Below are 13678 nucleotides of genomic sequence, written 5' to 3'. Positions count from 1 at the left end.
TAGCGGTCAGGGATCAGCGGAGTCGGTGAGCCGATCCAAGGATCGGCCTCGAGATGATAGCGAGTACCGATCTCTAGAGGCACCAACGATCACTGGGGAAACATGGATTCCCCGGATGAGTTAGTTAGAGATATGCCACTTCCTGATGTACTTAATCCCCTGAGGTCTTCGGACTCTTGAAGTGCCGATACCACCGGACCAAAGCGGGGCACAGGATCAATGAGAATGGTTACGATGCTGTTGGTCCGACATGAAGTGAATCTAGTGAGTTTTATCTATTTAGTTACAGCGAGGACAAGATTTAATAACACACCTCTTACAACTCGCAACGATATATTTACAAAGTAGATGCATATGCAACAGTAAGACTAGTCAAACCATCGTTCCGACATGAAGGACTTCAAAAGTTGTCCTTGTTCCCAATTTACCCTAGTGGAATTGAGCCCTATGGGATACCACACACACCTGCCCTCTGGTAGCCTTCTCATATTAGTTCTTCTCTTGTTTACGGTAGCCCAACCGTATTGGACTCTACCCCTTACATTAGAATAGTTCGTAGTAATATAGAATGAGGCTGTGTTTTTTTTCTATTTTGCGAAGGCCATCAAATGAACGGGCGAAGAGATAGAATATCATGGTTTACCTACGTCGTAGGTACCTAGGTATGCTATAATGCCTTCCAAGTGAGTGAGGCTTCATCACAATAAACCGCACTTAGAGGTGCCGTGCTGTGTTTGGAAGATCATTTATAGGCTCCAAGATGTCGATCCAAAAGCTCTAAAGTATAATATAATAAATAGTTTTTGATTACACGTGATAATTGTATCAGAGTCCTTGGAAGCAACTTGGTAAATTCCTATCGAAAGACTGGAAAAGCCTCAGGAGTGGAGTGAACAGTACATAAACAATTTTCTGGCGTGCTACCAGGTATGGTAGACCCTATATTATTCTAAAACATGGAGGATTATCCACTTATCTTGGAAGATAATGGATTTTATTATACTAGCCGAGATTTCCATCGCCAACGACATAGAGAATCATGTCCGCTAGGTTCATCAACTGGTAAGCCAAGCATATTACTTAGACGAAGAGCGCGAGAAATTGGTTGACAATCTGAATAATTGTAGCGTCAGTTTTATAGCCAGGACCCACAAACTAAGGTGTCGTCTGTATAATCATATCCCCTAATTTCTATGTATGCCCTACAAAATTATATAGGACTGTAAAGTTATACCTAATCCATGCCCAGATGGCAGTAAATAATCATCTCACGATATGTCAATAATCTAAATTTTCGAGATTTCTCATATTCGCGTCTATGTAGTTAGAGCTTAAAGTGATGACCAATAGCTTTGAGAACCCCTCTGTAACAGGCTGGTGCCTGCTTTAGCATTCATGCCTGTGCCACTCATGCTCGTCACGTGCCTCCCGCACCCGCATCCCTTATTGCCACATGTCCATAGCTAGTCCTTCCCTTCTCTCTTCAAGCTTAATAAAGACAGTTTGTCTGCATTCAAGATTAGTATTAGCCCTTCACACCTCTATCAACGTTTGCTTTCCTCTTCCGTTTTCCCTTTCCTTGCAAAATTTTCTGTCAATTCTTTAATATATATCACAATAGTCTAGTTTAGTCACACTATTCTCTAATCCAAATAGGCTATTTCCCGCAATGAGTGGGAGAGCAATGGGCAGGTTCGTACAAGAGAAGATATCGTTCGAATAGACTAGCTTGCTGCTTGGTATAAAGCTTTCATTGGCTGTAAATGGGTAAAAGTGGGCCTGATCTATAGCCCAAAATGGCAAAAAGATCCGGTCCTCTCTTACAACTCCCCGCATATCTACCTTGTCGGATCTCTTCACTCCACATTCATCATTGCTCTAAGCCCAAAGCTCTTTGCAGGTTACTAGACTAGTCCCTCAGTGATGCGAAGAGTCAAAAAGTCCCGCAACGGATGCGCTAGATGCAAGAGCAAACGGGTTAGTATCTCTTATCTATCTGTAGTCTTTGTATTCTAATCTTTGAAATAGGTGAAATGCGGAGAGGAAAAACCTCATTGTAATCGCTGCACACGACTAGGAGTTCATTGTCCTGGTTATGTTCAATCTCTACGATGGGTCAGTCAGCCCGTAAATCCCAGTCCGACTGCATCATTGGAGGGTGGAAAAGTATATGATGATTTGCAGTTGGCTAGTTCCAATCATATGGGTACTTCAGAGCTTGAACTTGATAGTCTTGCTGCCTTCGACAACCTATGGTTTGTTCCAGTAGACGATACTCTTCCGGAGCTCATGGACTTGCATCCACCCTCCCCTCCAGGTCTTTCAAATTGCCAAGACCCGGTAAATGACTTTGCACCCGGAAACACAGAACCAGACATATCTGGCTTACTCTCGTTGCTCGGGCCATTTGAGGAAGAAAATCATGGAAGCATCTATCGTCACTTCTCGCCTTCTGCCATTGTACGAAGCTACCATCCCCCGGGTCAACGTACACTTCCGCCCGCCTTCATGTCAATATCTCGACCTCTGAATAATTCATCATGGACTCTCATTGAGTACTACTTCAAAGAAGTTGCAGCGCTTTTTTCCAGCTATGACAGTCAGATGAACCCATTCCGCACCACTGTGTCTCGTTTATGGGGTTCATCACGAACCATGTTCCTCACAATGCAAAGCATGGCAGCTGCAAGCCTAGTCAACGAATTCCCACAGTTCGGACTGATGGGCCAAAACCTGCGCCACCAGGCTGTCGATCTTATCTCGAGTGAGGCAGTTATGGATGACAAAGCGCTGCTAGCAATACTCATGCTCGGCCAAACCGCCAGCTGGCATGATCCCAAAGATTTAGGCATTTCATTCTTCAACATTCTCCGAAAACAGCTGAATACCAATCCTACCCCAGGAAGCTCTGGCATTGGCTTCATTAAGAACAGCAGTAATAACTACCGCTTCTTTGATGAAGCCCTTGTCTATTGGGAGATGCTCCTCTCATTCGTAGCCGACAACGAGAAGATGACCACCTCAGATCATTCCAATGTCTCTTCAAGTGAACTGCTCGCTCTACAGTGCGTCCCACATCCCTGGACTGGTATCGCAAGAGATACGCAGCTCACTGTTAACGAGGTAGGCAAACTAGTTCGCCGTGAACGGAAACGTATTCTTGCAACAAAGTTCACCTCTCGCAATGAAATCAATCGCGATCAAATGACCATCGACAAGGCCTATGAACTCGAAGAGCGTCTGTTGGCTCTTGCGCACCCCAATGAAACTGAAATTGTCAGTCCTGGAGACGACGATACCCCAGTTTGGCATCTTCTCACCATGGCCGAGGTCTACCGCTGCACGGGACTGATCCAGCTATACCGAGTCTTCCCAGATCTCCTGCGCAGCCGTCTATCACCATATGATGTGCATTTCGATACGGCGCATCTAGCATCACTGAGTCCGCTACTTCACAACCTTGACAGCAGGAATGTTTCCACTAGAACCGATAATCAAACGCCCGGCAATCCATCGAACGAAAACTGGACTCCTACTCACAGAATCTCTCCCTCGCCACCAAAATCATCTCCCAGCATCGATATCTTCTCACCTTCATTTCAAAATCATCATTATCAAGCTTTCACATCCACACCTAAGGATTCTGATCCAGTCAATATATATGACTCCTGGCTCACCGAATTAGCCGTAACAACTCTTTCCCGTCTCAAAACACTTCCGTTCGAATCCCGCACCCGGTGTCTTCAACCTCTGCTACTAGTGGCCAGCTGCAGTGAACTACGTCTGACACCCCCATCACAAACCTCTGCTCCTTATAATAGTCCAAATGGCCAGATTCCCAGCGGGCAGCTCGAAGGAGATGACAATCCGAGTACAGGTACAGGGCCAGAAACAGAAGCATCATGTATCTCCATGGAGGCGATTGAAGTCTCAAATACGCGCAAATTCATTCTTGGTCGGCTGACGTCCTTATTGCATGTTCTACCACCTAGACCGGTTCAGGTGTGTTTGAAACTGGTTGAGGAGGTATGGAGACGGATGGATGCTGGTGAGACGGATATATTTTGGATTGATGTGATGATTGAAAATGGATGGGAGACTACCATGGGATGATCATGGAAAAAGTCGATGCAATGCCTATATTAGACACTTACTACTTACGAAACAAAATTTGATCAGAGGAAAGATTATCACATTCCATTCCGTGTTGGAACTACCCATTGGCTCAAGCTACTACATTGACATGCTCGTGCCCAAAAAAATGCATCGTCATAAAAGATTCCGAGAACATGGTAATATTAAAGTTCGTTCGTCAATATCAGAAGGACTAAGAAAGGAAGAATTGTGAAAAAAGGACATTTATTAAATAACCGAACAGAGCTGACACAGTCATATTGGTTGAAAGGCATATGAAATGACTGTCCAAGAAATGGGCAAGAGATTGAGAATGCAGGTTATTACATGCAAAAACTCGACTTCATCTGAAGCAAGAGCATCAGTACAATATGTTGTAAAACAGACTGGGTATAACGTCAACATATTAATGAGCTGCCCGTTTCCAGAACTTCCAGCCTTCACGGGTATCTGAGTTCCCAACGCCCACAAGACGCTCAATGCCTGCGTGGCCGTTGGCCTGCTCGAATTTCTGCTGGTCAATCTCTTCCCCGCCCTCCTCATCAGATCCATTGCGCAGCACAGCAGGGTAAAGAACTCCCACACCGTCGCCACCAAGAGTTGACTCGTACCTGTTGAATCCCTCGTCGGCAAGCTTCTGCTCCAACTCCTTGACAACTTCAGGCTTGGCGTCCGGACGGAGGAGAGTGATAGCGCAGCCGCCACCACCAGCACCAGTCAACTTTGTCCAGCCGATATCGGCATAATCGACCAGCTCGCGGATCCGCTCAAGTCGAGGGTGCGAGACGCCCAATGAGACAAGGAAACCGTGGTTGATACGAATCAAAGTACCAATATGTTCACGAGTACGTTCCGAGTCGCCTTCGAAGTCCGGGTCCTCAATCATCTTCTGTGCTGAGACCGTCACCTCATCAATGGCGTTGAGAATTGAATTGGTCACGGCAGGATGGGCTTTCAACAAAGCGCCGACCTTGGCGACCTCTGTTGCAGTGGAGCGGGACTGTTGCGTATCGACGAGTAGGAGCGGCAATTCCGGGAAATTAGGAAGTAGAGTCACAGTCGGAGGCTTCTCGTAGTCTGTTCGTCGGTATAACACGGCCTTGCCGCCTGCGGCAACCGTATTGTCCACGCCACTGGGGTTTCCGTGGATGCACATTTCACCTACGAACGCCCAGCGGTTAATACGCTCGATTTGAGTCTCAGCCTCATCTGGAGGCTGATCTGGATGGGGTCCAGAAAGAGTGCGAATTTGGAGCAAAAGCGCAGCACTGAAACAGACACATACACTGGCACTACTGCCTAGACCTGCGCCAGTTGGGATTGTGGAACGGAGGGTGTAGATAGCGCCTGGGCTTTGAGGGGAGCCCAGTGAGAGGAAAAGATAGAGGAAGGAGGAAGCGGAGTTGACGTGAGTTTTGCGTTGTTGGTCAGGGAGTCCCTTTGAAACACCTTCGAGATGTGGTTGGATAGCTTCGACAAGCTCGGGGTCGAGGGCTGTCACAAGATCGTAGTAGTTCTTCTTCTTAGAAGAGTGTTGGAAGATATGCCAAGGTAGTGTGTCAATGTCCCAGGTATGGTCCAGTCCCAGATCACGGAAGTTCAAGGTGATGGTACGTTGTGATTTCGAGAGGGTCGTAACAAGGAGGTATGATCGAAGGGAGATAGATGCGGCCAGGGCAGCCTTGCCATGTACAGCAGCATGCTCTCCAAATATGATTACTTTGCCTGGTGCTGACACCATAAAGGCGGGTGCCATGGGCGAGGACGCTTTACGGGCCATACTGGGTCGTGTGGTCTGAGCTTGGTTTGAAGAGGTGGAGTGATCAATGTCAATGTCAACAGCTTTCTCATTCATATCAACGCTGTGTAACTCTTCGGGTAGAAAATGGGTAACAGGATAAGAATGAGTGAGTGCGACTTTCACGCTGTCGTTTAATCGAAGCGTGACTGCTTCCATTGATTTCAGGGGTGTGGAGAAAGGACTTGCAGAAGAGCTAGCGGGAGGCGCGATTGAAAAGTATTATTGAATCGTAGAATTAATCATAAGAAGAAGAATAATATCAGCAACAAAGTACAATCATCATTCAAGGGAAGTAAGGGCAATATGCATTAATCGAAGAATTGGGAATTCCAGTGCTCCAAATTACGAAGTAGTTGAGGGCACGCGCAACAACCAATCAAATTGAAGGAATATAGTAATTGGTCAGCAATTCTTTCAAGTTTGGCCAACAGTAATTCACTTTTTATTACAGTTTCGTTCTTTACAGTACAATATTCTATACTGAGTTTCGTCCTCCATATTAACCCGGAATTTGTGGATTTATATTTAAGAAAGTCTAGACCTGTATGAACAGATAATCATGGACTCGTTAAAGGTTCATAGTCACGGTCATGCTATTGCTGTGCACCAGAAGGCACGGAGGGAGACCTTGCCACAGCACATCAAGGTCACTCAGATAAGCTGCGCTTTCCTCTTCATTAAGCGAAGTGCCCTCTTCTGGCGACGGTAGCGTAGTGAAAATAACGGCTGTCTCACTGCTCTGCTGGACCATCAACTCGTTCAGTATAAGATGCTGCGCTCGGCTAGGAAGATCATTGAAAGATAGAGGGACGGAAGCGTGGCCCGGGTATCCAGATGCGTGTGCCGGTGCCGATTGGCTGCTGTGTCCACTGGGGCTTGATTGACGCCGTGTATAAATGGAATCAAGTTTGCTTGAAAACCGGGGAGGTGAAGCATTTGAGGCGAACATAATCGATGGACCCGCTTCCTCCTCCGCGTTGACCTTGGTCTCCGGAATCGGGGAAGAGCTAAAGCGGTTCCTGGAGACCGAGCGGCTGATGGCCGGGCGAGGCGAGTGGGGAGAGTGGGGCGGCACAGGGACAGGTGGTTTGCTCTTTGGAGATGCATCCTCCTGAGTTGTGATTATTGATGGAATTTCTTGGCTCTGTTGGCCCTCCTCATGTATCGGAGCAGGAGACCAAAAAGCTGGTTTGCTAGGTGTTCGTGGCATGGTAGGTGTGCGCAATCTAGAGTCTCCATCATCGCTTTTGGTGCGAGAAAGCCGTGAAGAACCAGGATTCGCTCGACTATCTCGACTGCCGAACGCGTCCTCGTCACCCTCATTGATCTCTGGGTCACTCGTATAAGGATCCAGGTCACTGTCTGAGCTCTCACTACTCGAGTCCTCTCCATCAAAGTCAACAAAAGAATCCAATAGATGATGGGTCTGCATGCCCAGGCTAATACCTCCCATCGCCCGGAAGCTGGACACAGAACGCTTGCGTTTGGTGGCTTGAATCAATGTCCGAAGTTTTGTCAGATGATTCCATTTCTTTCCGCCACCCTCCAAGGCAGGGGGTGCTTGCCAACTAGATGACCGCCGCTCTGGTGAAATAGCCTCACCGGCGTTTTCTTCCGCTTGAAAGTTCTCGACAGGGTTGCGAGCTTGTGAGACTTCTTTCCACCAGTCCTCTTCACCTAGAATCAATTGAACATTCTCCTTGGCGTCAGTCATATCAGGTGAAGTATCGCCATTGATAATAATGCGGTATGATTTGAGATCCCCACATGCAAGCCAAAAGACTAAAATCTCTGCTTGGATGCGCAGTTTCTCGAGCAGAGTAGAGACCCGCTTTCGTTCATCTTCCACGTCTGTCTCGTATTCAACAAACACTGCAACTCGCAACTTATATGTCTTTTTCCACGATGGGACAGTGTTCAAGATGCAGCCTAGTTGGAGAATGAGGGTGTAGGTGTCGAAATTTGTTGTCAAAACATGTTGCTTGCTCACACTGTCGGCCCCAAGCTCTGCAGACATCTGTATGGGCCACAAGTCTATGTACTTTTTCGTGTGACGTCCATGTGGGTCTGGCAGTTCAAGATCCTCGAATCCTTTGGCCACGGCAACGTTAATTCGAAGCTTGAAAAGTAAATCCTCGAGAACCGTCACATAACTCTGGCAGCTCATTGGATTTGCAGATGGTGCAAATTCGTGGGATCCGTCACTTCTTGAGCCTAAAATAGAGGAGCGGCGTCTTGACTTGTTATAGCTGCTCTGTGACAAGGTTTCTACCAGGGATTGATCTGATCGAAATTGGTCGATCACAACAATATTAGGACGCATGCCACCCAGACCAGCATTGAGGACAATGTTACGCATACCCCATTCTGCGGCAGGGGCAATAGCAATGTTGACAAAGGCCTTGATCTTGGAATATTCGACGAACTTGGTCCATGCGCTGTGTTGGCGACGTGCCTCTGGCACGGCCGATGAGAAGTCATCAGTAACGAGCACATGACCCAAGACAAAGAGGGCACCTTTCTTGAGAGAGTTGCAAAAGGAGACCATCTTATACTGTTGGTCGAGGTCGCTGACAAAAAGCAGAATCTGTGGTCGCCAGAATTTGACATGCTCTTGGCGCAGACGAAGCAGATACTTTCGCACTTGGTGATAAATCAGGCTTTGGCTCACATCGCCCCAGGCCTTGGGCGGCGAGGTGTAATGGATAAGAAGAAACAGCACAAACAAAATACCAACGCAGCAAGCTGCATAGAGGCCATCTACAAAGAACATACTGATTCCGCTAGCAAGTGTTCCTGCAGCTGCAGTCTGCCAATTGAAATAATGGAAGGATGGTCGAAAATTGGGTGCTGAGCCAATTTTCAGGAGGAAACAGGCCAGGTTGGTCACAAGGAAAGTCATCAAGTATGTCATGGTCACAAATGACGCAATGCGGTTGATGTCGAACAGCATTGTCAGTTGTGCGAAGATGTAGGTGATTAAAATGGCATATATGGGATCATCGGCCTTCTTTGTACCTTGGGCAAAGATGTCAAGTCCAGGCAGCAGGTTGTCTCTTGCAATTGCCTGGAGAAGCTTTGCAGATCCGATCACTCCCATCAACACAGAGAAGAAACTGGTGGCAAATTCTCCAAGGAGAATGACGGTATCAGAGAAGTTAACCTGTATGAGATTAGAAATTATCCGAAGATACCTTCGCGAGATGGAAGATGACAAACAATCTGTATCACGTTCACATTATTGTAGAAAGACTCCCGGGTGACTGAGGCCGCCATGGCTAGGACGACCACAGCATAAGAGACAAATGTTAGCGCAAGGCCTGCCAGTGTTCCCTTTGGGATTGCTTTGCTTGGATGTTTCAAATCTCCTGACATGCTTGCGCCACTGAAGTCTTTGTTAGCATGAATTGAGTCATCAGGTGTGGTAGCTCACTTACGCAAATATGCCTCCGGTGGCAGGAAACAGGATACCAAAAAGGTCTTGAAAGTTCTCCTTGTGCTTCAACTGGCTTCCGGCAGCGCCCTTAGTCAGATGAGGCATCAAATTACCTATCAGGGTTTTTAACCTCAGTCCTGTAAACTCAACGCCTTCATTTGGAGACTGGAATGGTTTCATGAAGATGGCAGATAGTGGAATGCTGAATGTCGCCACAAGGAGAATAACCAGGAGACCATTGCTCGCTCTCGCAAAAATGGAACTTCCAGCTAAGCAAACAGCTGTGCAGAGCACCAAGATCACAGTTGCCCAAAGGTACTGCCACCATGTCCCTTCCATGAGGAAATTAGCCCAAGTGCCAGATGTTTCACCAAAATTTTGCGTGAAACAGTCTATTAAACCAACAGCATTCATGCCAGTATTGAAGACGTAGCCCAAGTAGAATACAACTCCAATGGAACCGCCAAATTCAGGACCCAATGACCGAGAGATCAAGAAGTAAGCCCCGCCTCCTCGGACTGTTCCATTTGTGGCAATTGCAGACAATGACATTGTGGTAACCAAATTGATCATGTATGAGACGACCAGCAGTCCTGGACACATTCAGCTATGCCAATTCAACGAGATACCAGATTCATAAACTCACCAATTATACCCACCAGCCCAGCTTGGCCCAGTATAAATCCAAAACGAAGGAACATAAGAATACTGAGCACGTTCAAGGTTGTAGGGACAAAAACTCCGGAGAAAGTGCCCAGCTTCTTTGGCTCATCTATCGAACGAGAGTGGGGTTTACCTTTATCCTTCTTGTCGTTTGCTGTGAGAGGTGACATAGGGGGTATTTCGCTCTCTTCGCCATTCTCTTCTTCTTGTTCGCTGCATTTCTTTCGACGCCAGCATCGGGAAAGGCCGCCAAATGGATTGCCGAGCCAGGAATGGTGCTGGCCTTGACTCTCCTCAGATTGTCGACGGATGATAGGTGGCAATTGTAGCAATCCACTACGTTCCCCTAATGAAGGATCTCCATGCTCAATTGGATCGAGTCTCGCGGCATCCTCGTCGGCGGACCGAGTCGAGAAAGTAGGGCGTTGGCGAGACATAGTTGTCACAGGTATCTCCGTGTTTCTCCGTCAAACAAAACAATTGAAACTACCTCTACAATGGCAAGATCATGGCCGAGTCCGATGTCGGCAATATAAGCAATGAAAAGACAAAATAAATGTGAAGAATCTCGTAGTTTTCGTACTATTGACGGGAAAGCAAACTAGATAGATAACATTGCGCGGTGAATGGATGACGTGGAAACAAACAGTGCAAATGAAACTAATCTTGGCAACCCCGATCGCCAAGCCATCCTTCGCCCTCTAAGCTCCGCTGCAAGTTTACAGCATAAGCCTCCAGGGGAATATCAATTTTGGATATTTTTACATGCTCATTCATTTGACACATCCTAGATCCTGAAAACTAACGGGAGTACTCCGTTTAATCCAAACATTATGGATAACGGAGAGGGCTCATCGCTGACTCCGTCCCAGGCAGTGCCAATCTCATCGTCTGTTCGATCGTCATCTCCCGCTCCTGATCAAGGGAATCGACAGGCTTCGATCGCTCGACTCGCTTCACCAGTGCCCTCGCCATCTTTCGGAACTTCATACTCTTCCCGACCTGGTGGCACTGCTAGTCGTCCGATCACATCTCAGATCACTCATCCGACCGCCTCAGAAGAACACGACTTTAAAGCTGTTGATAACCCATCTTCGTTGCCCGGTCCAGGGCAGTCTATGATTGCTTCGCAGCTACAACACAGCCTTAGTCGCTCACCTCCGAGGTTTGGCACCCCCGCACGGCTTGCTGGGTCACCAACGCCCCACTCTTTCCTCGATAACCGACCGATCGCCTCACAGTACGGCTCCTTCGACAACAAGAGTGGTATAGACACTGCTGCTCCATATGAAGACCCAGAGGTGGTAAAAAGGCATCTTGTGCGCCCACAAAATGGTTCTGAGCTGCGAGATGCAGGCTCGGAGCTCGGAACCAGCCTCGGCGGTGACGAGCATTTCTCAAGTCTACAGCTGCAGGGCGGTGATATCACTCGCCAGGTCTACCGATGGGCAGAGGATGCAGAAGCTGAGGCTGCGGGCAGATTCACTCGCAGCAAAAGTTTCAGTGTCAGTCGACCCACCCCCGAAGTTGAGACCGAAGACATACACACTATACAAGTTCCAGGAGGCTTCCGCAGAGATTATCTACGGAGATCTGCTGCCAGCCCTCACCGTGGGCCTTCCAACGGATCTAGTTCAGGATCACAAGCCCAACCCCAGCCCCAGCTCCCAACTACAAGCTTTTTGGAATTCTTGACTCTTTACGGTCACTTTGCTGGAGAAGAGCTGGAGGAAGACGACGAGGTCTTGGGCCCTGATGAGTATTTCTCATCTGATACCTGGGACGATCAAGACGAAGGCAGAGAGATCGGGGAAGCTGCCGCTTTACTTCAAGGAGACTCAGCTGGCCATAAAAAACGGAAGCACAAGAAACGAGCACCTCCAGGAACAACCACTGCTACAGGTGCAGTTCTCTTGTTGCTCAAGTCCTTTGTAGGTACTGGAATTCTATTTCTACCTCGGGCCTTTTTGAACGGAGGCATGCTCTTCAGCAGCTTGGTCCTTCTGGCAGTCTCCATTCTGAGCTACTACGCCTTCATCCTGTTGGTTAACACCCGCATGAAGATCGAGGGCTCTTTTGGTGATATTGGAGGTATTCTTTACGGAAAACACATGCGGCGTATCATCCTTGGCTCTATCGTGCTGAGCCAATTGGGATTCGTCGGTGCATACATCGTCTTCGTCTCACAGAATCTGCAGGCTTTCGTCTTAGCTGTGAGCAAGTGTGTGACATTTATAGACATCAAGGTCATGGTACTGTTGCAAGTAATCATCTTCTTGCCCCTCTCCCTGATTCGCGACATCAGCAAACTTGGGTTCACTGCACTTATTGCTGATGCGTTTATCTTGATGGGTCTTTTGTACATCTACTACTACGACGCCCGCACTCTGATCAGTAATGGTGGCATCTCGGATATTGAAGCCTTTAACCCGGCAACCTGGTCCATGTTCATCGGCACTGCCATCTTCACCTATGAGGGAATTGGTCTTATCATCCCCATCCAGGAATCGATGAAGCAGCCCCAACGATTCCCTGGTATCCTAGCCGGTGTTATGGTCGTCATCACCTTGATCTTCCTTTCTGCGGGTGCCCTGAGCTACGCCGCTTATGGATCGGCCACCAAAACCGTTATTCTCCTCAACCTTCCCCAGGATGACAAGCTTGTCAACGTGGTTCAACTGCTCTACTCACTTGCCATCTTGCTCAGCACACCACTCCAACTCTTCCCCGCCATCCGTATTATGGAGAACGAGTTATTCACCCGCAGCGGAAAGTACAACCCGTATATCAAGTGGAAGAAGAATGCCTTCCGCTTCTTCTTGGTATTCGTCTGTGCTATTATCGCTGTGTGCGGCGCTGATGATCTCGACAAGTTCGTTTCGCTTGTTGGAAGCTTTGCATGTGTGCCGTTGATCTATGTGTACCCAGTAGGTCGTTTGAGCGCAAGCCTGCAGATGAAACTCAAACTAACTTCTAATTCTTCTAGCCTCTTCTACATCTTCGCGCATGTGCGCGCTCTAGGCGCCAAGTCATTGCCGACATAACCCTTGCTATCTTCGGCGTTATTGGGTGTATCTACACCACCTCTCTGACCATCAAAAATTGGATAGGAGGCCAGGTTGTTGTATCTCCCGGATACTGCGACCCTCAGTAATTGTTCATCTATATCATGTCCTCTATGCGATAAGATACATGCTGTGACTTGGCTTTTGTTTTTATCTTTGTAGCTCCACTATATCTGATGTTGCATTACAAACTTTCTGTCATCCTCGCATGAGCGGAGAATCGGTGTATTTGATTTACTGGACAAATGGCCTATATATGGCGGGATTTAATCGGTCGAGGTTGTTGTATACATAGTTACTTGTTCTGTATTGGGTATGAAAGTAAACATACAATTCAATTCCAACTTACCGAGATTCAGTGAAATTAAAGCGCACAGAATCATGTTTTAAGCCTTTCGATTCAATAAGCCTACTATGTACAGTGACTGACTCAAGCATCCGAAACAATCGGACATGCTCGATCCAGTCAAGAGATGTCCCAATCTCCGCTTCTTCGTTCCATTCATCCTTCCGACACTACCTAGGTATACTTTCTATACACTTCTATTTCTTTATCTCTCCATATTTCCTGGTCAGTCC

At 47.5% G+C, this 13678-nt stretch overlaps 4 protein-coding genes across 4 annotated transcripts; 2 read left to right on the top strand and 2 right to left on the bottom strand.

Annotated features, from left to right (window-relative positions):
- Positions 1-1923: 1923 nt before the first annotated feature.
- Positions 1924-4113, top strand: N7495_006945 (Zn(II)2Cys6 transcription factor; the record flags this gene model as incomplete). Its single annotated transcript, XM_057209596.1, has 2 exons — positions 1924-1977; positions 2029-4113. The coding sequence occupies 2 exons, from the start codon at positions 1924-1926 to the stop codon at positions 4111-4113; spliced, it is 2139 nt and encodes a 712-aa protein (XP_057063370.1).
- A 427-nt stretch (positions 4114-4540) lies between these two features.
- erg12 (mevalonate kinase) lies at positions 4541-6091 on the bottom strand (the record flags this gene model as incomplete). Its single annotated transcript, XM_057209595.1, has 1 exon — positions 4541-6091. One exon carries the CDS (start codon positions 6089-6091, stop codon positions 4541-4543), a length of 1551 nt encoding a protein of 516 aa, XP_057063369.1.
- A 412-nt stretch (positions 6092-6503) lies between these two features.
- On the bottom strand, positions 6504-10471 carry N7495_006943 (putative cation chloride cotransporter; the record flags this gene model as incomplete). Its single annotated transcript, XM_057209594.1, has 4 exons — positions 6504-9098; positions 9155-9320; positions 9373-9964; positions 10018-10471. 4 exons carry the CDS (start codon positions 10469-10471, stop codon positions 6504-6506), a joined length of 3807 nt encoding a protein of 1268 aa, XP_057063368.1.
- Positions 10472-10867: 396 nt separating this feature from the next.
- On the top strand, positions 10868-13188 carry N7495_006942 (putative amino acid transporter; the record flags this gene model as incomplete). Its single annotated transcript, XM_057209593.1, has 2 exons — positions 10868-12961; positions 13021-13188. 2 exons carry the CDS (start codon positions 10868-10870, stop codon positions 13186-13188), a joined length of 2262 nt encoding a protein of 753 aa, XP_057063367.1.
- Between the last annotated feature and the right edge of the window lie 490 nt (positions 13189-13678).

The sequence above is a fragment of the Penicillium taxi genome (assembly GCF_028828555.1).
Source record: "Penicillium taxi strain IBT 34144 chromosome Unknown utg000004l_segment0_segment0, whole genome shotgun sequence".
NCBI classification, from domain to species: domain Eukaryota; kingdom Fungi; phylum Ascomycota; class Eurotiomycetes; order Eurotiales; family Aspergillaceae; genus Penicillium; species Penicillium taxi.
The sequence above is the reverse complement of the archived record's forward strand: the minus strand, read 5'-3'. Positions and strand labels throughout refer to the sequence as shown.